Raw genomic sequence first — 23943 nt, 5'->3', positions numbered from 1 at the left:
CTGCATGCACCCTGGTGGACGCAAACATGCTGAACAGACATGTCAAGAACTCGTGTACCGCCGTGATGTCCTGCGCATGACAAACGGAGCTCACATTGAAGTGTATTGATGGTGTGCACAAATTTTATGAGTTTCTGGATGATATAAACCAAAGGGTATCATCGTATCATTTGTGATTCTAAATATATTAACAACCAAAGTTGTCAGTGTTTTTGGACACCCGTTATAGAGTCTGACATGCGGATCGTTTTTCAAATGTCCATGTTTCCTTAGACAACATAAAAGTTGACCTTCAACTTGTTTCTCCAAAACTGAGTGAATTGGCTCACTCAGGTCTTGCCACTCACTGATTGTCTCCTTTTATTTCTGCAGAGACCTCAAAGTATCCAATCTTCTAATGACTGACAAAGGCTGTGTCAAGATTGGTACGTACTTAACAATTTAACCATCCACCTCCTCCTCGTCTCCTTTCATTCATTTGTTCGAGAACGATTTGTGATTTTCATGAGAAATGCACCATGACTGGGACAGAGTGGGGAGTTGGGTAGACAAATCAACTTTGCTGAACAAACATTTTTTTTTTTTTGTATACCTTGTCGAGGCTCGTATGAGAGCTAACACACAACTCACAGCAAGGGGGCATGAGACAAGAGGGGCGGGAGTGGAAGGGACAAAACAGTGGGGAACAGACACATTAGGTGAACTGTGGAAGGGAGAGGGATGGGGATGGGACGGGGAACATGGCGAAGAGAAGATGGACATTACAGGGACTTTCAGGAAGGAAAGCAGGGGAATTGAAGGAAGTGGGCTTGGGTGGATTATCGGGGGTAGAAAAGATCGAGGATTTGGATGGGGGATGATAAGAGGTGGTGGTGAACAGCTGTTTTGAAAGCCTGGAGGGAGGAATGGGAAAGATTAGAATGAGGAAGTTTATTCCAAAGGTGGGGAAAATGAGGAATGAAAGAGTGAAGATGAGCAGTGATTCGTGATTTTGGTAGTTTTACCAGAAGGGGGTTGTTGGCAGACCTTGAGCGCCCTGTGGAAATGTGGTGGGGACAAATCGCAGAGAGAGCAGGGGGGGCAAGGCTGGAGAGGAGTCTGTAGAAGACAGAAAGACCACCGACCAACCTGCGGTGATTGAGTGAGAGGCCCAAAGACTCAGCTTCATTGCGGGAGATGCCGATGATCCTAAATGCCCTGGTTTCGACAGCGTGAAGCCGAGAAAGGTGGGAGGCAGGAGCACCAGCCCAGAGGGGAGAGAAGTACTCCATCAGGCTACAGACAAAAGCTTTGTAAGTGGTCAGGAGCTCAAGAGGGCTGAGGAAGGACTTTGCACGACGGAGGATTCCCAGTCGGCGACTGGCTTTTGAGGCGAGGTTGGAAATGTGACTTTCCCAGGAAAGGTCATGGCAGATAGTGAGACCCAGAAGCTTGAAAGAAAAGACTTCTTCCAGAGGATTGTTGAGAAAGTGGATGGGGGGGTTTTCTAAACGTTCCTTTCGAAGAGACATAGTGAGAGTGTGAGATTTGTCTGGATTGAAAGACATGTTCCACGTGTTGGACCAGTTTGTGATTTGTGATTCCGAACATTCCCTGGCCCCGAACAAACATTTGTCACTTTCCTTCATTAGTCATTCCCTTCTTGTCTCTTTTCACTTTCATGACAAATTTTATTGTTTGTATTTTTTATATATATTGTTACGGCTGTGGAAATTCGCATTACACCATAAAGGGTCCTCAGGTGAGATATATCAGTAAGTTCATGTGTAGTTAGCCCAAACCCGTTGTTTAGAAGGAATATATGTGATCCATTCGGGCTGTGGTTCTTCAGATAGTCGTTTTTATTTTGCTGTCGTTATTTTGGTGCAAGAACAACAACGAACATCGCCACAACCAACATCTCAACGATCACGCCATTCACTACACGACACCAACAATCACGCCATTCACACCACGACGCCACCTTCCACAACTACGCTACCACATCTTCGCCACTCACCATTCAACGAGCACCGTGCGGTCACGATCTCCGCGGGACGGATGAAGGGAGCGGAGTGGCAGCAGCAACCAGGGTGCGAAGGGGCATCTCTCGCCCAAAACTCCCGCTTGAGTATCTCCCGCCGGATTTTCCCTTCTGCTTTTCCCGCGCTTTGGCATGGGGGAGGTGTGATTTGAGCCAGAGGTCAAAGGTGAAAAAAAGTTGGGGGCCTGATTTTGGGGGAATAATTCCCTGGCCCCGAGCCAAAACTGACTTTCCTCGTCCCCCGCACGGCGCGGGGAGGGGGGAACGAGAGGGCACGTCCCCTTTTTGGGAAGCTTCCAGAAGGGAGGTGGAGCCAGAAACGGGGCGGGGCGAAGGGCGGAGCCCTACCCTACAAAAAGGCGTGGATGTTCGAGTTGGGTTCGGTCGGTTGTCGAGGGGTGGAGAGTCCTTGCTCCTGGTTGGTTCGGTCGGTTGTCGAGGGGTGGAGAGTCCTTGCTCTTGGTTGGTTCGGTCGGTTGTCGAGGGGTGGAGAGTCCTTGCTCTTGGTTGGTTCGGTCGGTTGTCGAGGGGTGGAGAGTCCTTGCTCTTGGTTGGTTCGGTCGGTTGTCGAGGGGTGGAGAGTCCTTGCTCTTGGTTGGTTCGGTCGGTTGTGGAGGGGTGGAGAGTCCTTGCTCTTGGTTGGTTCGTTCGGTTGTGGAGGGGTGGAGAGTCCTTGCTCTTGGTTCGGTCGGTTGTCCCTGAGGAGAATTGTGGAGAGTTGTGGTGATTGCTCCTGGTCGGAGGTTCTGTTCGTTCGTCCCTGTCGGGCGGACGACACGTGCAGGCGCGAGGCACGAGCACAGTGGACCACACCGGAGGGACTCGGAGTTACGGTCGCCAAGGACTCGACGCGCTAAGGGAAGTCGCGACTTTCTTTTCTTTTGGGGTTTTGTGTAAATGTCTGTGGGTGGCGCTAGTCTTGAAAAGTAGAACTGTAATAAGTGTTGCCGTGTAAATCATATTCAGTTGTAGATCTGCTTGCTTTTATTGTTTTCTTGCTTGACTGTAATATACGTGCCTTCCGTGCTTCCGTAATAAATGTGCTGGTCCAATTGTTCCCCGTTTCGCTGCGTCCTTTCCTTTGTTTGAATCTCCATCTTGCATCACGTAAGGGATTAATAGTGGGTTTTAGAACACCCGGTAACTAATCTGAACCGTCAAGGTCGACGATAACTCTGCTCGGTTATCCCTGTAGTACGGAACGAGCCGCTTAAGCGGTTCGTGTCCGGAGTCGACCTGTGGCGTGGTACAACTCCTCGGTACGCTATCTGTGCAGGTACTTAGGTAAATCGACCATTCGGCGATCGGACCCTATTTCGCGCGGGTAGAATGCGGACTGAGTTGTGGTGAGGTTAAACCCCCACCCGTGACTGGCTCCTGGCGGTAGTTCCCGGAGGGTCACGACTGAATTGTCCGTTCCGGTGGGCGACGCGGTCGCCATTCGAGTCAAGCAGCCGATCGCATGCCGGACGGGCCAGAATTCCCAACAATATATATAATATATATATATATATATATATATATATATATATATATATATATATATATATATATATATATATATATATATATATATATATATATATATATATATATATATATACTAGTGTGGATCTGCTCACTCTGCTCGTCTCTCCACACGTCGTTGCAGAGATTGACATCACAGATTTGCTGTGTTGTCATGATTTACACCAATCATAATACAAACATTTCTTTTGTACAAATTTATTTGTAATTTTGGTGATATACAGTAATATCCTGATTTACAAACTTTCAATCTTAAGAATTAAATGTTTTGATACCAAAAATTTGATTTATGACCTCAAATCGCTTGTCTCTCTCCGAAAGGACCATTTGGAACCCCCCCCCCCCCATCCACTTTCTCAACAACTCTCTGGAAGAAGTCCTTTCTTTCAAGCTTCTGGGTCTCACTATCTGCCATGATCTTTCCTGGGAAAGCCATGTCTCCAACCTCGCCTCCAAAGCCAGTTGCCAACTGGTCATCCTCCGTCATGCAAAGTCCTTTCTTGGCACACCTGAGCTCCTAACCACATACAAAGCTTTCATCCACAGTCTGATGGAGTACTGCTCTCCCCTCTGGGCTGGTGCTCCCACCTCACATCTTTCTTGGCTTCATGCCGTGAAAGCCAAGACATTTAGGATCAATGGTATATCCCACAATGAAGCTGAATCTTTGGGTCTCTCACTCTCTCACCACAGGCAAGTCGGTGGTCTTTCTTTCTTCTATCGTCTCCTCTCCGGCCTCGTCCATCCTGCTCTGTCTGTGATCTGTCCCCCCTACCCCCTGCATATTTCTGCAGGGTGCTCAAGGTCCCCCAGCAAATCCTTTCTGGTAAAACTACCAAAATCACGATTCACTGCTCACCTTCATTCTTTCATTCCTCTTTTTTCCCGCCTATGGAACAAACTCCCACACACTCTTCAATCCCATTCTTCCCTCCAGGCCTTCAAAACAGCTGTTCACCACCACCTCTTATCTTCCACCATCCAAAACCTTGATCTTTTCTACCCCGTTAATCCACCCCAAACCCACCTCCTTCAAATTCGTTGCTTTCCTTCCTGAAAGTCCCTGTAATGTCCATCTTGTTGACCCCGTCCCATCACTTTTGTGCTTCCTTCTCCCGCCCCTCTTGTCTCCTGCTCCCTTTGTTATACATTCTGTGTGGTAGCTCGTATACGAGCCTCGACAATGTACACACAAAAAAAAAATTCTCCGACATTCAAGGTCTGATTTTATTCAAACTTGGCGCAAGCACAGTCCATGATGGCATGCATACACGTGCATCTTACTTTGTTTTGTGATCTGATCAAAGATGGCCGACTGGTAGACTGGCGGCCTTTTTTTATTTTAAAAACAACAACCTGGTATCGAACACATCCTCAACCATTTCCCGGACATGCATTTACCGATGTTGTTCAAACTTGGCACACAAATAAGGAATGATGGCTTACATATGCAAATGTTTTTTTTTTTAGTTTTTTTTTTTTTAGCTTAGATCAAATATGGCTCATTGGTGGCTATTGTGTCCCCAACCATTTCTCAGACATGCATGGTTCGATTTTCTTCAAACTCGGCACAAGCACAGTACATGATGGCATACACGTGCACCTCACTTTATTTTGTGATCTGATTAAAGATGGCTGACTAGTGGACTGGCGGCTATTTTAGTTGCACATAAATATGGGCTAGCCCTTTAACTCTGTACAACAGAATTACTAAAATAATGGGGGCTATTACATTTTATGTCTTTTTTTTACTTGTTGACAACAAAAATGGCCCAGTCAGCTATCATTGATCTCATCGGGAAACAAAATGATGTGCACATATCGACCATCATGTGTTGTCTTTGTGTCATGTCCGAGATATGCTTGTGGACACACGCACAGACACGAAAATTGAAACCAAATCCAAAAAGCCGCCGTTTCGGACTACGTCCAATGGTGGCTACAAATCAATCCACACAGGAATGTTAGTGTTTTACGGATATCATAAGGGACACAAACAACAGGCACAAATGACTATTGGAGTGTGTTAGATGAGGTGGTGTAAAAGATGTTGCGTCAACAGCTGTAAACTTCTGAATGATTTTTTTTTTCCTCCAACCTTTAAAATCTTTATTTTATTTCCTATGCCACCAAAGGTGAGGGAGGTTATGTTTTCACCCCTGTCTGTTTTTCTGTGTTTCTCTATTTCTTTGTCTGTGAGCATCATATCTCTAAAAGTTGTAGACGGATTCAGACAAAACTTGGTAGACAGGTTGGGCGTGTGACGAGAACTAATTGATTTGATATTGCTGTAGGTCCGGATGCAGATCCGGCCTATCATTGGGATACAAAACGTAAACTCTTCAGCCTGGTGGAGGTATGTGCTCTACTGAATGCCGTTCTAGTTGCAATTGAATTATATACTTTGTCACTGTGGAACACAAATCGCCTTTTTGGCACTTTCAAAACCCTTCCGTTTAGCAGGACTTGGACTAAATATTATGGCATTTTACCTCATCACGACCAATCAAATTTTCTGCCTGTCGACCCCGCCCACGTCCTTGTGTCTTAAGACAGCTTGGGGTAAGGTGTTCTGTGAACTCTCCAGTTTGTAAAAGTTTTTTTTAATGCCTCGTCACCAGAGGTATTGTTTTTCGGTTGTCCATCCGTCCATGATGGGTTTAGTTTCTGCAATAACTTAACGGCTGAAGGGATCCAAGTCAAACTTGGTACAACTATGTATTATGATGTAAAGTTTAACTGATTAGATTATGGGGTCAAGAGGTCAAAGTTCCCGTCAGGTAAAAAATCTGTTGCAGCGCTAACTTGTGAACCAGTGGTGGGATTTTGACCAAACTTGGTATCGAATATATAAAGCTCATTCTAACCATTCGCTACCCTCTGGGTCATGTAGAAATCTGAAATTTTGTGTGTTCATGGACATCGAAGCTGATAGATGCACTGGGGAAAATCTCAGAACTATCGGAAAGCTTCTATAAATGAAAATAAATAAATGGAAAAAACAAATGCAGGTGAGTGACCTGAGACAATAGGGAAGCATTGTTCATTATTGCTTACACTGTGCAAGCCTACCCCACTCACAAGTACATATTATGATGCAAAGATAAACTGATTAGATTTCAGCATCACGCAGTCAAAGGCAGAGTCCATGATGGGTTTTCATGACCACAATAACTTAAGAACGGCTGTAGGGATCTAAGTCAAACTTGGTACAAGTATATATAATGATGTAAAGATGAACTGATTAGATTTGGGGGTCAAGAGGTCAAAGGTTACAGGTCCAGTGAAATAAAAATTGTTACCATGCTACCTTGTGAACCAGTGATGGGGTTTTATTTCAAGATTTTTTTTTTTTAATGACGGGCCGACCATGTACAGTACCTCGTGTTTGCAGTAGGTTGATCAGCATCTCAAGGAGATCGGGATGGGCCAGACATCTGCCAGGGGTGGTTATTAGGCCAGATCAAAACTGACTTGCTAAAGTACCATGTAAACATTAACTAACCTGTTTCATGGTCGGGTGTCTGTGACTAAACCGTCTCCCCCACCAAGTTTCTTGGTGAAGAGGGTGCATGGATATGAATACCCAGCAGGATTAAAAACAAAACTTGTCAAAGGGTGGAGGAGCTCCTTGTGAGCCAACGGCCATCCATATCTGGTGCCCAACTGTGTCTGCGGACGTCCTCCTGCAGTTGGGTTACCTTTTTCTTGGAGGATGGTGGCAGGATTTGCACTCCAGCCATTTGCGTAAAACACTTCATTCCACAACACACAAATAAAGCAAATAAAACTGAAAATCCACTCCGGTCTTTGTGGGGTGCCACCGAAACTGATCAATCTGATTTCTGAATGATACTCTGGTACTGAGAGTACTGTAAGGTGTGGTGGTTCCATCTCTGACATTTCCAGTTATTACTGGAATTCGTCAGGGGTGTGTACTTGCCCCCACACTTTTCAGCACTTGTATGGACTGGATTCTGGTGAGGATGTCGGAGAGATCAAGCTGCGGTGCATCGTTTGGGAATGTCAATATCTCTGACTTTGATTTCGCAGATGATGCAGTCATCTTTGTAGAGACTCTGGATATCCTTGTGAGGGCCCTCGAGGTGCTGAATGAGAAGTCTGAGCCACGAGGATTATGGGTTTCCTGGGTCAAAACTAAGATCCAGGCTTTCAATGACATCTTGGATGCTGCTTTCTTGCCTGTACCTGTTTGTGGTGAGAATGTTGAGGTTACGGAGAGATTCACTGACCTTGGCAGTGATATTCATGCTTCTGCATGTTGTGAGCCAGAGGTCAATAGACGTTTCGGTCGGGCCTGGGGAGTCATGGATTCATTGGATCATGTGGCATGACGCTGTCGGCACCGATGCAGGACGACGAAAGTTTGAGTCTTTATGTCCTTGGTGCTCCAGTCTTGCTCTATGGATGTGAGACTTGGACTCTGACCAAGGATTTGAGACGGAGATTTAATTCCTTTGGTACCAGGTCTCTTCTGAGACTCCTTGGCTCTCGCTGGTCGGACTATGTGTCCAACGAGCAGTTGCTGAGAATGACTCGGATGAGCGTCAGCTGCGGCTGTATGGACATGTGGCTCATTTTCGTGATGCTGATCCTGGTCACCAGATTCTCTCAGTGAGGGAGCCTCATGAGTGAAGATGCTAACGGGCTGACCACATTCCTCGTGGTTGCAGCAGGTTGATCGGCATATCAAGGAGATGGGGATGGGCTTGGTATCTGCTGGGGGATGTCAATATTTGATCCCCAGTACCGGCCAAAAGTGGACGCAGCGACGCCTTGCTCTGGCGCATCCTCTCATACCTGACCTGACCTGATGGGATTTTGACCAAACTTGGTATCAGTATAAATTATGAAGCAAAGATGAACTTATTAGATTTCAGCATCAAGAGGTCAAAGGTCAGAGGTCATCTCAGATAAAAATGTGATACTTGAGAGCAGCTGAAGGGATTTAAATGAAACTTGGAATAAGTTTTTTTTAATGATGTAATAATGTTGGTGGAGATATATCGGTCGAAGTCGCAACATCAGAGTGTTGTTCTGGTTTCAATTTGTTTGATTTTTTTTAATTTTTTTTAATTTTCAGCTGATTTTGGTTTGGCCAGAACATTTGGACTTCCCCTGAAGCCAATGACTCCAAAGGTTGTAACTCTCTGGTGAGTTCGTAACATCATATTAATGATTGTCTGATTCAAACTTGAGGGTGGTAGGGAGGGGTGATGATGATATGCATCATGTTCTGGGGGAAGAAGGGTGGTGGGGGGGGACCTAGCCCACATTAAAAACCTGCAAATCAATGTGTTAAACATTAAGTGATTTATTAATTGTTTTCTTCTTGATTATTGTTTTTTAATTATGCAAATTTTAATGACCAGTAAATGAAGAAAAAGAAGTGCTGGTTAAAGTTGTGAGTTTATCGAGATTTGAGAATTTGACCCCTAGTGACCTTTTTAAAACCAAACTTCATCCTTCACTTTGTTTTACCACCTCTTAGGTACCGTGCACCAGAATTGCTTCTGGGCTCTAGGAAGCAGACAACCGCAATCGATATGTGGTGAGCATGACACTGGGTGGTTCTCTGGTCAGATTCTATTTCCAATGGGTGATTATCAGTGGGTTAAGGTTCGTTGTTAGTTTCTCTTTGAAAAGTATTGCTGGGGGTGTATTAACCGCTGTGGTTGTCTTTTTCAAAAATTCTTCCCTACAAGGGCAAGGCTCATGGATGAGCAGCGTTGAACTGACAGTTGGTTGGCGCAACAACAAAACTGGGCACAACCGGCAAGAGAATGAACAGGAAAGGGAGGAGAGAATGGGGGGAGTGTGGGAAGAGTGAGGGAGAACATTGAAAGCAGCAATAAGGGAGTTGGGGTGATGAAAGGGATTTTTTTTTTAAATCCCTAACTGTTGTAGTTTATAAAATGACTGTGACATACTTACCTCTTCATTTGAATGGTTATACTGTGGTAACCTCCGCACCAGTACGTGGTAAACATTCACGGTAAATTTGTTCCAGTGAGCTGTGACAAGATTACCATATCCTTTACCAGGGCCCTCGGATGTATTCTGGCCGAGCTGCTGGCACACAAACCGTTGATACCTGGATCGTCAGACCTCCAGCAAATTGACCTGGTCATCCAGCTTCTGGGAACACCAAATGACCAGATTTGGCCTGTAAGGGAATTTTTTTTTGCTCCTGTTGAATGAGATGCTGCTGTTGGTTGTTCATGTTTCTCTTGGTATTCTCTTGGAAGGATAGACCTCCTGTTTCTCACAATTGCAACTTGAACAACACTCAGTAGGAGCGCATTCCTTTGCTCGGCTAAACAGTTTGTTTTGTATCCCACCGATAGGCCGGAACTGGATCCGGACCTGAACCAAAATCTAATTGGATTGTTCTTGCCACCCACCCAACTTGTCCACAAAGTTTTGTCACAATCTGTCCATAACTTTTTATGATTTCATGCCCCATATCATTTTGGCCCTGTACCTCAATGGTGAACAATTTAATCACTCAAAATTGTATCCAGATCCGGATCTTCCCCAAAATCTAATCAATTCGTCGTTGTCACACACCCAACTCATCCACCAAGTTTCATAAAAATCCGTTCATAACTTTTGGGGATATTCTGCGGTGTACTGTTTTTGGCCCTCTCAATGGTGAAGAATCACTTAAAGGTCCCCTGACTTGCAAAAGTACTTAAATTTCATTTATATATGTCCTAGAGGAGTTTTTCATCGTGATTTCAGATCTGACAGTTTTTTCACAATACTCGTTCTGTAAAATGTAAAATTAAAAAAACAAACGTCTTCAGGAACGCCCTTAAAAATTCTCCTGAAAGGGGCGTAACCCACATGACGTCACTTACAGTATGTCAAAGGCTGCACATTAATTACTCGGGTTTGTGGACAACGTGATTATATTGGCTTTCTGTGTGATTACTCGGGTTGGTGGTCTACGTGATTCTATTGGCTTGCTGTGCGTTTCCACATTTGATTGGTCGACTCAATCGCTTTGTTCGTTTCTGCTTTAAAAAAAATCGAACATTTGGTTTTAGTGGGGCAACTTGGCTAAATATAGCATAACAGTTGTGCATTTTGTGAGGAAAGCACCAAATTTGACACACTAGTAGCCTATCATATTATGAACAGATTTGGATATTGGGCCATCTCAAATTCAGCCGCTGATGGCTGTGGCAGCCATTTTCCACTGCCATCAAAAATTTTGAGATGGCCCAATATCCAAATCTGTTCATAATATGATAGGCTACTAGTGTGCCAAATTTGGTGCTTTCCTCACAAAATGCACAATTGTTATGCTAAGTTGCCCCACTATTTTGAATAATGGATGACATGGACTTTCACTTGACTGGTAGCGACAGTGAGTGTGAGAGAAATGAAGGATTTTGGTCTGAATCACATGGAGAATTGTGGGATAACGTAGTCGCGGGAGGTGAAGTTCACGCAGCTTTAAATGAAGTACGGCCGAACAAGTTCGAGCACGAAGCAGGACAAGCAGAGAAAAATGGTAATGAAATTCCTGGAGTTCATGATAATCGGGAGGACATCGAAGGAAGACTCGGAAATAACAACTGGTTCGACTAAATCCTATTCGTAATTCAATAATGTAAATTCGACTTGCATACTGCTCGATATCAGAAATATTTCAGTGAGGTGATGTGAACAGCGCAGCGCAGCGGACATGTTGCTTCGCGGCGAATTAATCACAAACAAGGCCGGCGCATGTCATCGGCCGTATCTCTCCGCGCATAAAACGAAGCAATCTCGCAGTCCGGATATGATGAAAACTTGTGTGCAGAACACACCTTGTGATACAATTGTCTCGAGTAGTCCGATAAATCTGACGTTCTGTTGCATTTTTATTTATTTTATTCCTACTGTCGTCATGTAGCACAAATAGAAAACAATGAAGAAAAGAGAATAATAAAATAAAGCTACAGCACGTCAGATTTATCGGCCTAGTCAGACGGACGATGGATTTATCGGCCGAGTCGGATGGACGACGGATTTATCGGACTAGTTTAGACTCTAGAGTTGACAAGAAACTTGTATTAGCATGCACACAATGTATAAGTCAATGCGTAAGAGTCCCGAGGATATGAGGCCGTGTAATAGGACAGATAAATTTGTCTTTCATAGTTGTGCCAACATTTTTTCCCCTTTTCTTTTATTTCAGCATTTGGGCTAAATGTTAATGAATAGCATGCCAATGGAAGCAGTACCTTCACTTTAGAATAAACCCATGTATGTCCAGGGCAGCCATACCTGGCTTGCATGTATGTGGAATCGTACCTACCCCAGCAGGCTGGTTTCAACAAACAATTCAATAAGCTGCAAAATGTGGGGGCAGGTTTTTCACATTGTTGGATTTTTAAATTACCTCCTTGCACCTTGAAATGATGCAATATTAATGGTTAGTATTTTACTTATGTCCCTGTAATTTTATTTTTTTTAATGCAAAGGTTAAACAGTCAAATTTTATATTTTGTGTACATGGTATAGCCCTTTATTGTGCATACATGTATTGGATTTGTATACGACTACGACAAGGTAGTAAAGGGATGAATAATTGCCTCGTGATTGTTGTGCATACACGGCTCAGAAGCATAATTTCTTGTCTCTGTGTGTGAGGAATGAGGGGTTGGGATGAATAGAGGGATGAAAAGAGCCCGTGCTCAAAGTCACTGTCTTCGAAGTGGGCGCTGCAAATGACGCTCATGTCGCTGGGGCCTTTCCAGTTTCCCCTCGTCAACTTCACTTTAGATGTCCATATTCTCCGACGATTATCATCTTTCGGGAATACATGAAGGCTTACACCGTCTTTGCTTGTATTGCTGCATCCTGCTACGATACATCTTGCAGGCATTTTTGAAAGTACGGCTAAAACTATGAAAAAAATTCGCGAAACAATCACTGGAATTAAGACGATCACAGAGATTGCACAAACGTGTGCAAAATGCATCTGTTCATACTTTATAAGGCACACTACATCTCAACTCTCGAGTCGATCCACTCTGTGCGAGTTACTATATGTGATGTCACGCTGCAATTTGCTGGTCCATTTTTTTAGGGGCGGGGCATAGCACGTTTTGAAAGGCTCCAAAAATGATCGAAATATTGCTCTTATTATCCCATTTTTTACTAAAAAAAAAAACATGGGTGATTTCTTCATGAGGAAGGTCAAGTTAATATATAATAACAAGTTTATTTTTCATGTTGGGGGACCTTTAAACTTCTAGGATCTGGATCTTCACCAAAATCTAACCAGTTTGTCCAATCAATATTGTTAAAAGAAAAAAAAAAAACTCTTGAGGGGCACAAAAATAGGGTTGTGGAGGCAATTAGCGGTGTGGCATATATATGGTAATTAGGTGTGATTTTGTGTAATATATATATATATATATATTAGCCAAACCCTCGCTCTGCACGAAGTTTCGAAAGTGAGGGTTCGTTAAGACGTCAATATATCCAGTGTTCACAATGTGATTTATAGAATTTCTTTATATACAATGTTTCTTGTTACATTTTTTTGTGTCAAATTCACCTTCTGAGGTAGTCAGCATGTGCAGAAGAGGGTTTTACTTTGCAGACGCTGTTTGAGGAGTGGCATTACGCCTCTCGTCATTACGTCTGTCGTCGACAGACCGTCACCACCGTCAGCGGATGACCAATGATGTCATGACGTCATTACGCCTCTCAGTGGTGATGTCACACGTCACTATGCAAACGAATGTAAAAATTAGAAAATTGCCAAAAAATCCCAAACCTGTCCGTCTGGTGCGATCTCACATAGCCCATGCTGTTCATTAGACCACGGACCACCCGCATGCCGAAAGTGGTGACAATCCGTCCAGCAGTTTCAGAGGAGAAACATCAAATTACGCGCAGACGTTAACAGAAATAATATATAGGATATATATACACACACACATCCTTCCATTGAGACCATACTCTGTGCAGAGCGTTGGTGCCACCTCAGGAGTCTCCTTGGCTATTGGGCACAATCATGGACAGCTCGCCACTCCGACACAGGATACCAGCAAGCTGGCACTCATTTTGGCGACCTCGGAAGGATGACAGGCAGAATCAGCCCCACCTGGTATTAATTCAACAGCCGAGTGGGATTTGAACTCAGGATCCTAGGATCCCAAGTCCACCATGCTAACCATTAAGCAAACACCAAGTGTGTGTGTGTGTGTGTGTGTGTGTGTGTGTGTGTGTGTGTGTGTGTGTGTGTGTGTGTGTGTGTGTGTGTGTGTGTGTGTGTGTGTGTGTGTGTGTGTGTGTGTGTGTATATTTATATTTATATATTGTCTGCTCTTCACCCATTGGTTGGACAGCTGACCTGATGCCACCCACAATTGTAACCTGGATATACTTAACCTAAAAGGACTCAAAAGACCCCCCCGCCCCTGCCTCCTGAGGACCCAAACACACCTGAGGACCTAAAAAACCTTGAGACTGAATGAATCCTGAAGACCCAAAAAGACCCTGAAGATACAAAAATACTGAGAAGACCCGAAAGACTCTGAAGACCTAAAATACCCAGAGGACGTAATAGACTCTGGGAACCCCAAACACCCAAAATATCCAGAGGACCCAAAAGACCTGACGGACCCAAAAGACACAACAGGACTATCACGGACCCATGGAAATTCTGCATCATGTAACATGACTTCAGGTCCCTAATCCCACCCCCCCCACCCCCACCACACGCACGCCCACACACAGTCCCATGTCCTTAGCCCCCTTTCTAACCCTGACCTCTCTCTGCCCCCCTAACACCACACCTAAACTCTGTGCTCCCCTTCCCCTTCAAATCCTCAAACCCCTTCCCAACCGAATGCCCTCAACTTCCGCCCCCCCCTCAACCCCACCTCCTTAAAGGCTTTAAATCCCTCGATTCCAACTCCGTCCCCTCTCTGCCCTCCATCCCCAAGCCAACTCTGTCATCCCCTCCACCTTTCTTCTTCAAGTCCTCAACCCCCCCACTCCCAACGTCTCAATCTCCCTCTTCCAACTCGATGCACCCTCACCCCAACTCTCTGTCCTTCCCTCCCCATGTCTTCCTGGTGTTACACAAATATACACAGGAACTTTGGCGCATGAGAAGGCCATTCGGCCTATCATGCCTGCGTTGTTCCCGACCCGTTTAAGAACAATGTTAAAAGTAAATGCAGAAGGAACGTTAAATTCACAATCACTTCCCCCTTTCTTCCCTTATCCTCACTTTAATTCATGGACCTGTGTGTGTTTGCTTGTTTGTCGTGCTTCTCCTCTTACTTCTCCTCCTCTTCTTCTCTAGTTGTGGGTCAATTCCATCCAGACTTGCAGCATAGAATCAGCATGACCCCAGTTAATGTATTGGGGTATTTTTTTAATCTTATCTTTGTCAATGGTCTTGAGATTCTTGGGGGGGGGGACCTTGTTCCACATGTTGGACCAGTTTGTGATTTTACCCAGATCTGTAGTGAGCGAAGAAGCTGCTGCTTGCCGGAACTGAGGGATGACCGATGGTACGGTAGAGGGTGGAGTCATCAGCAAAGAGATATAGAGGATTTTCCGTTGTCAGGTTGTCAGGTTTTTTTTCCGTTGTTTGGTTGTCAGGTCAGGTTCGATCTGTGACCTGCTACAGGTACCATGTAAACCTGTACTAACCTGTTCCATGGTCGGGTTGTCGGTGACTAAACCGTCTCCCCCACCAGGTTTTCTGGTGAGGAAGGTGTTTGGATATGGACACCCAGCAGGATTAAAAACAAAACCTGTCAAAGGGCGGAGGAGCTCCTTGTGAGCCAACGGCCATCCATATCTAGTGCCCAACTGTGTCTGCGGACGTCCTCCTGCAGTTGGGTCACTTCTTATTAGGAGGTTGGTGGCAGGATTTGCACTCCGGCCACCGTAAAACCCTTCATTCCGCAAAACGCAAAAACGCAAAAAAATCTGAAAACCCACTCCGTGGGAGTACCTCCTGTGCAGCTTCCCTTCGCAGGGCAGCTCACCGGATGACAGGATTGGGGCAAACCCTTCGGGACCCCCAATCTGTGATAGGAGGGAAACTACGGGGTAACATCCCTGGGTCAGATTGCGGGAGAGTGTGTCGGAGTGGTGCTGAGGTGTCGTCCACCAGACGGCGGTCTCCTTGGGTTAACCTGAGGCGGTCCCTTCGGGTGGGTGCCTGGAATGTCCTATCCCTAAGAGAGGATGATCACCTGTCTCTGTTATCATCTGAGCTCAAGCGTTTGGACATCGGGATTGCAGCTCTCTCTGAGGTTCGGAGACCGGATTGCAGCGAGATAATGGTGGGTGGTTACACCTACTATTGGTCTGGTCGCTCTGATGGTTACCATACCCAAGGAGTTGCTGTAGCTGTGTCCAATAAGCTGACCCCAATGATAATTGAGGTAACACCGGTCAACGAGCGTATTATGAGATTAAGGATTCGTCACTCCTTAGGTGTCATTTCCCTGGTCTCTGTTTATGCTCCGACTGAGGCGAGTGATCTCGCCGTGAAGGATGCATTCTACGCCACACTCGAGTCTGTGGTTGATCAGTGCCCCAGACGAGATACACTTCTAGTCTTGGGGGATTTCAATGCATCGACTGGAACTGATAGGGACGGTTATGAGGTGTGTGTTGGTCCCCATGGGTCAGGAACTATGAACCAGAATAGCACTAAGCTCCTTGACTTTGCAAGAAGTCATGGACTTAGGGTGGCTGGTTCATGGTTTCAGCGCCAACAAGCTCATCGCTGGACTTGGTATTCCAACGCTGGCGGTGTGGCAAAGGAGATTGACCATGTCCTCATTGACGGTCGTTGGAGGATGATCCAGAACTGCAGGGTCTACCGGAGTGCTCAGTTCCTCAATACTGACCACACGCTTGTTGTAGCAACTCTAAAGCTGCACCTTAAATCCTGGAGAATGGTACCATCCCAGCCGAGGCTGGATGTTGCCAAGCTCAGGGATGAGAGAGTAGCTGAGGAGTTTGCGAACAGGCTGAGTGGACACTTGGGGGGTCTGGGTGCTTTGGGGGGTCCTGAAGAGTTGTGGAGCGCCTTCAAGACCACTGTCCTTGATGTTGCCGGTGGATGCCTTGGAGCTCACCGCAGGGCAAAGAAGAATTTTTTCTCTCAAGGGACACTGGATACCATTGACCAGAGTCGCAGGGCCAGGCTGAATGGCAGAGCTGAGCTGTTCAGGGAGCTGAGGCGTAAAACTGTACGTGCACTGAGGGTGGACAAGGAGGCCTATGTGCGAGGAATCTGTGAGGGGGTAGAGCATCACCTGTGGACAGGTGATTCTCGTCCCGCTTACAGGGGAATTCGCGCATTACGTTCATCCAAGCCCATCCCTCGGAGCATTACAGTTCGAGCAGAGAGTGGTAGGCTCTTGACAGAGGAGTCTGAAGTGAAGGCCCGCTGGGCCGGTTACTTTGAGCGGTTGTACCAGGCTGATCCCCCAACTGTCGAGTTGGACGTCAAGGGTGTGACAATCCCTGTTGCTGACCCTCGAATCAACTGTGGTCCACCTTCGCTTGTGGAAACACGGGCTGCGGTGAACCAGTTGAAACGGGGCAAAGCTCCAGGGATCTGTGGCATCCATGCCGAACTTCTCAAGGCTGGTGGAAATGCTGCACTCGTGTCGTTGCATGCAGTTTTCTGCTCTGCCTGGAACACAGGCATCATCACAACTGACTGGAAGAGGGGCCTTGTTGTTCCTCTCTGGAAAGGGAAGGGTGATCGCCAAGACTGCAACAACTACCGAGGGGTGACGCTGCTCTCAGTGCCGGGCAAGGTCTTTGCTCGGATAATTCTCGATCGGGTTCGCCACCATCTGCTTGAGCACCAGCGTCCAGAGCAGTCAGGCTTTACACCAAAGAGGTCAACGATTGACCGTATCCTTGCACTTCGTGTCCTCACCGAATGCAGACGAGAGTTTCGACAAGGGCTGCTTGCAGCCTATGTTGATCTCTGTAAAGCGTTCGATTCAGTGAATCATTATTGGTCTTCGTGGGGTGCCACCAAAACTGATCGATCTGATGTCTGAACTCTACTCTGGTACTGAGAGTGCTGTGAAGTGTGGTGGTACCATCTCTGACTTATTTCCAGTTGTTACTGGAGTTCGTCAGGGATGTGTACTTGCCCCCACACTTTTCAGCACTTGTATGGATTGGATTCTAGGGAGGATGTCGGAGAGATCAAGTTGCGGTGCGTCATTTGGGAATGTCAAGATCTCGGACCTTGACTTTGCAGATGATGCAGTCATCCTTGTGGAGACTTTAGACATCCTCTTGGGGGCCCTCGAGGTGCTGAATGAGGAGTCGGAGCCGTTGGGATTACGGGTTTCTTGGGTCAAAACTAAGATCCAGGCTTTCGGTGACATCTTGGATGCTGCTGTCCTGTCTGTGTCTGTTTGTGGTGAGGATGTTGAGGTCGTGGAGAGATTCACTTACCTTGGCAGTGATATTCATGTCTCTGCTGGCTGCGAGTCAGAGGTCAATAGACGTCTGGGTCGGGCCTGGGGAGTCATGGATTCACTGGATCATGGGGTGTGGCGCTGCCGGTACCTGTGCGGGAGGACGAAAGTCCGAGTCTTCAGGTCCTTGGTACTTCCAGTCTTGCTCTATGGGTGCGAGACTTGGACTCTGACCAAGGATCTGAGACGGAGACTTAATTCCTTTGGTACCAGGTCTCTTCGGAGAATCCTTGGCTATCGCTGGTCGGATTTTGTGTCCAACGAGCGGTTGCTGAGAGAGACTCGGATGAGATTTGTTACCTGCATAGTCCGTGAGCGTCAGTTGCGGCTGTATGGACATGTGGCTCGTTTTCCTGACTCTGATCCTGCTCACCAGATTCTCTCAGCGAGGGAGTCTCATGAGTGGAGGAGGCCAGTGGGTCGACCACGTGCCTCATGGTTGCAACAAGTTGACCATCATCTCAAGGAGATGGGGATGGGCCTGGCATCTGCCTGGGGGATGGCCAGACGGAGGCCCCTGGAGTACCGGCGGAAAGTGGACGCAGCGACGTGCTGTTCTGGCACATGCTCCCATACCTGACCTGACCTGAAGAAGCTGCTGCTTGCCGGAACTGAGGGATGACCGATGGTACGGTAGAGGGTGGAGTCATCAGCAAAGAGATATAGAGGATTTTCCAGAGAGTCGGAGAGATCATTGATGAAAACCAGAAAAAGAACAGGGCCCATAATGATACCTTGAGGAACTCCAGCCTGGACAGGAAGAGGGGATGAAAGAATTCCATTTAGGGCCACACGTTGGCTACGACAGGAGAGGAAGTCTGCGAACCATGAGTGTAGGATGGCCTTGGCTACCATCGGAAGAGAGTTTAGTGAGCAGGGCAGGGTGCCAGACTGTGTCAAAAGCACACGATATGTCTCGGGATATGGCTCTGATTTCATGTCCGGCATTGAGGACCTCCATCCGTTGTTGGGAGAACAGAAGCAGCATATCCAGAGTAGAGTGACCTGGTCTGAAACCAAATTGATGATTGGAAATCAAGCCATTGGAGAAGAGGAAGGATATATTGTCTGAAGCGATGATGGATTACATAACCTTGCTGATGATTGGGAGAAGGCTGTGTGATGGAAAATAACTAGATTTCCACAAGTTGGATCAGCACACCAAAGGAGAATCTTTACTTTCGTATATACGGAGGAAGAAAATTGAATGATTGACTGAAACATTCGAATGGACTTCACTGAAACAGAAGCCCAAAGCAATTCCTCTTATACACAACTTGACATTCCAAAGAATGGGAGGGGAGACATTTGGCAACTCAACTACAGGGTAAGCTGATAAGCATTAGGCAAAACAACTCAAACTGCAATACGTGTCCACTGGGTGAAAGAGAGAATGACATAATCACAGCAAAAGTTGCAGAGTTATCAACTAGGTCACCCTGTTTCATAGTAAGACATTCCTTTTATCAATATGTAGGTCAAAAGACTCTTGGGTAAAGGGAAACAGTACTTACAGCCAATACGACTGTAGCATTAAAATTAAATTTATGAAGTACCAGCAACAATTACAAATTGAGTACATGAATTCAATTATTTTTCTTCCACAGCTGATTGGTCTGCAGTTGCAGAATCTGCCTTTGCACCTTTTTTTTATGCAGAGCGGTAATGTTTGCTGATTTCCAAGCAGATGGCAGATGACCTTGAGCAAATGAGAGGTGAATAGAACAGAGAGAGGGTGAGCAAGAGCAGAGGAACAGGTTTTTAGGACACGTGGGCTGATGCCGTCTGGACCAGTTGCACAATCTGAATCGAGGTTTGACAGCAAGCTCTCCACTTTGTCAGAAGAAAAGGACACGGAGTCCAGGGACAGTTGGGTGAAACTGGGTAAAGTGAAAGCAATGGGTTTCGGACACAAGATTTCGATGCAAACACCGAGTTTAGGCATTCAGCCTTTTCACGTGCGGTATCAGCAGTGTGGCCATTTGAGGTAAGGGAGGGGATGGAGGGGGAACACACACCAGAAACAGATTTGATTAGATTCCACTAGGATTTGGAGGAGGGAGAGAGGTTTGAGAGTTCAGACGAGCTTTGAAAGATGTTGTTTTCTGGCTCTCCGGAGGGTAGATACACACTTGTTCTGAGCTTTATGGAAGGAAAGATTACCCTCAGTTGGGTTTGCTTTCCATGAGACAAAGGCAAGTTGTTTCAGGACAACTGCCTCGCCACAAGCTTCAGTGAACCAAGGGCGGGAGGAAAGGTAGGACAACTGAAGATGAGAGGGGATAAATCTGTGCATGAGGGAGATCAAGTTTCTTTGAAAGAATTCCCAGGATAAGTTGATGTTGGATAAAGTAGCGATGGGAGACCAGTCTATAAGTTTTATGGCTGCTTGAAGACCCTGCCAGTGAGCTTGAGTGAAATGCCATACTCGACGGCACTGAGGTGGTTCTCTGATAACAGCTAGAGAGATGTCCACTTTGATAAGGACGTGGTCAGAAGAACTGATTGGAGCGAAGGAAGAGCAGCAGATATTGTCAGGGAAATTTGTCAAAATCAGATCCAGAAGAGATGGAGTACCATTGGTTGAGATCCGGGTCGGGAAGTTGACCGATTGAGTCGCAGAAAGCTTTTGCTGAAGTGCCATGACCGGTGAGAGAGGGACCCGCACCTAGCCAACTGGCATGATGACAATTTAAGTCACCACATATGAGGAAGAGAGAGTTTGGTTCTTGTCATTTTTTTCTTCCTTCATGTTCTTCTACTGTCATTTTATTCTTCCTCTCTCACTACCACTATATATATATATTTTTTTAACCTCGTCACACCTCATTCTAACTATCTCGTTCGTTCTTGTTGGTTTCCTGTACATTTAATTTACTGTCTCACACTTGCTTGTTCCTCTTCGCCCTACCATGTGAGCACATTATCCTCAATCGTCTTTTTCTTTCCTGGCCTTGAATCTGAATGCAGAAATAAAGCTACGTCATCGTCGTAGGCATTGTTTCCAAAGTTTGATTATCTTTGTGTGAAACATTGCATATTGGGAATGCAGTGTGAAATGCTTGTTTTTGGTGGACATGCACTATAAGAATGTGTAATAATTCCACCTTGCAGTTGGAAACAAAACACTCGATGCATTTTTGTCACTGCAAGCTGGCAAATTCTGCCAAATTGCTGGCTTGCAGTGAAAGTCTGGTGGCTTAGCGGTTTGGGTGGCTGGCTTGGGATCTTAGGGTCCTGAGTTTGAGCCCCTGTCGGCCAGTGAAATAACAGGCTGAGTCAACCCCACCTGTCATCCTTCCGAGCTTGGCAAAATGAGTACCAGTATAATGGTAATAGGGGCATTAAATCAGTGGCACAGCCGTGCCCTCGGCCAATGACGCTACTCGCAGCCTTTTGCGGCATACGAAGGAGGAGACTTGCAGTGAAAACGAATGATGTCCATGGGCCATTTCCAGGTCGGAATGGAAATTGGGATTCATTTTGTGGATCTCGCCTTTCATTTAAAGGAGGACTACCATTTTAACCTTTCAACATACAGTCCACTTCCCCTACAGGGATTCTCAAAATTGCCGGCAGTGCGTGGTTGCCAGTTACGACGGCAGCCATACAACAACCTGCGACATCGCCTCCCGTGGCTTTCTGAGGCTGGTCTTCGTCTCCTGCACATGCTCTTTATGTATGACCCCAGTAAAAGGTAGGGAAAGGTTGTGTGGAAGGAAAATTACAAAGGGGAAGGAGGGGGAGAGGTTCACCTTCGAGTGAAATTTATTTTTGAGGCGACGATTCATGATTCGTGCTGAATGATCGTTTACTTTCCTTCATGCAGATCCACAGCAGAAGATGCATTGGAAAGCTCCTACTTCAAAGAAAACCCACTACGTATGTTATCCACGTGTTCTATGATTGTTTTGTGAGATAGCGGTGATATACTTTACAGCTGACTATATTTAAGAATACATCCATATTATCTATAAAGTATTATCTTGTTTTCCAACATGACCATTTACATGTAATGCAAAGCAACTTGTTGCTAAAAACACTTTGACTTATTGGTATTAACTTCCGGTTCGGGGATTTTTGCACTTGCTTTGTCACCTTTTTCCACCTCACTAAAGCTAAGTTTTCCAAATCCAATTTGTCGTGTTTTTGTGTTATATCTTCATTTCAGTGTTGTTGTCCAAGACAGTAAAATCTGGATAATAAGCATACGTGTTTATTTTCCATATGCGCTTATATTCAAGAAGCCGCGACATGTACTTATAATGGTAAATCTTCTTCAAATTGGCTGCACAGATGTCAGTTTTTACAATTATAATTATCCGTACCTCAGAAACGAATTCTAAATATACTTTCTTTCAGTTCTCGAGCACGTATCCGTTTAAACTTCGCAACAAGTTCGTTTTCCATGTCCGAGTAAAAGGCCCGTCTTCCGCTCCCTATCTTCTTCGAACCTTTTGCACTCTGAACAATAATTTCCTCATTCTTCACCATGCACGTCAAAGACCTCGTGTCAAGTCCGAATGTATTACACGTCTGTTGTTGGTTCTTACAAGAATCATAAAACGTGATCACTTCAATCTTCTTTTCACGGGTGTATGATCGAAGCTGCACTGCCGTGTCCATTTTGATTGTAATGAAAAACGTTGTTTTACGACTCTATCATTAAGGGTCGTAAAACACCTCTTTACATCCCTCGTCATAAAACACCCTTTCACAACCCTTGATGAACAACGTTGTTTTGAACGTACAACTCTTGTAAGTACCAGTCCCAGACGTGTACGAAATTCGTACTTGGAGCTTATGTTCCAATAAAACACATAATACTGTCGTGTTTGAGTTTATTATATTTTCAGTTTTCAAAGCCTTACGATGACGTTTTTATATGTGCTTATTTTTAATGGGGAAATCAAATGGGGGAGGCTCGTGTGCACTTATTTTTCATATTTGCCTATATTCAAGCATACACTTATTATCCAGATTCTACTGTATTTTGTATTCGATTGTGCATTGTTTGTGCAATATCTTGAATTTGTTTTATATTGTTCAAGGCCTAACACAGCCGCCTCTCAGATAGAAAGTGTGAAAATGATTTGTCTCCATGTTCCTCGTTTTGCTATCGCCTTCCCAAATATCTGACTTCCTCCTCCTCGCCATTATCCTATTTATCCTCTTCACTTCAAAAAAACAAAAACAAACATAACAAGAAAAAGAGCAATCGGAGATTGCAGACCCTCACCAGTACTTGTTTTGTGTTGTGTTATGTAATTAATAACAGACATAACGAGGACTGCTGGCAGTGATGGCCAGGTACCAAGACGTCCGCTTTGATGCAACCCCACTTTGATCAGACACTTGACCCTGACCCATGACGTTTATTATTATTCAATTGAATTTAGAATGGGATAAAATTAATTCATTTAAAATCAAATGGAAGACCAAATAGGTATAGTCCTGCATTGGAGTCATCAGAAGGAAACCAAACAAGCAAAAAGCAAAGATTAAGTCATCAGGAGGAACCTGGATAAGATTTGGGTTTCAGCTACTACTCCTTAACCCCCAAACCCATCCACGCACAGCCAAGTGAGCCTTATTCAAAAGAAATAAATAAATAAGAACACAGATCAAAAAAGCAAATAATTCTGGCTGCCAGAACATGCATCTGATCAGGTTGACATTTAAAGCCTATATTCCCACATCACTACTCAATCATAATTGTGAAGTTTCACGTCGATCGATGAAGCATTTCAAGAGAAATAATTTTTTAAAGATTTTTCCCCTCAATCCAATATGGCTGCCAGACCATGTGACCTATCAATTATTCGCTGCCATTGGGATAAGTCTGAAACGGGGGCTTATGGATTTGGTCTTGATTTTCATGTG

The 23943-nt window shown here is 45.3% G+C and overlaps 1 protein-coding gene across 3 annotated transcripts in view; it reads left to right on the top strand.

The window, feature by feature from the left end:
- CDK10 (cyclin dependent kinase 10) overlaps positions 1 to 23943 on the top strand; it is a 90533-nt gene that overhangs the window by 51398 nt on the left and 15192 nt on the right. For 2 of the 3 annotated variants that reach the window (XM_085844865.1, XM_085844864.1), the window contains exons 7-12: positions 373 to 425; positions 8655 to 8724; positions 9063 to 9122; positions 9616 to 9739; positions 21618 to 21757; positions 21890 to 21942. In XM_085844865.1, the coding sequence (XP_085700991.1) occupies positions 373 to 425; positions 8655 to 8724; positions 9063 to 9122; positions 9616 to 9739; positions 21618 to 21757; positions 21890 to 21942 (500 nt within the window). Of the gene's footprint in view, positions 1 to 372; positions 426 to 8654; positions 8725 to 9062; positions 9123 to 9615; positions 9740 to 21601; positions 21758 to 21889; positions 21943 to 23943 lie in introns of all 3 variants that reach the window. The other variant, XR_015049020.1, reaches the window with a different exon arrangement.

Source organism: Eptatretus burgeri, chromosome 11 (genome assembly GCF_056783735.1).
Source record: "Eptatretus burgeri isolate ZD-2024b chromosome 11, Ebu_testis_v1, whole genome shotgun sequence".
NCBI lineage: Eukaryota > Metazoa > Chordata > Myxini > Myxiniformes > Myxinidae > Eptatretus > Eptatretus burgeri.
The sequence above is the reverse complement of the archived record's forward strand: the minus strand, read 5'-3'. Positions and strand labels throughout refer to the sequence as shown.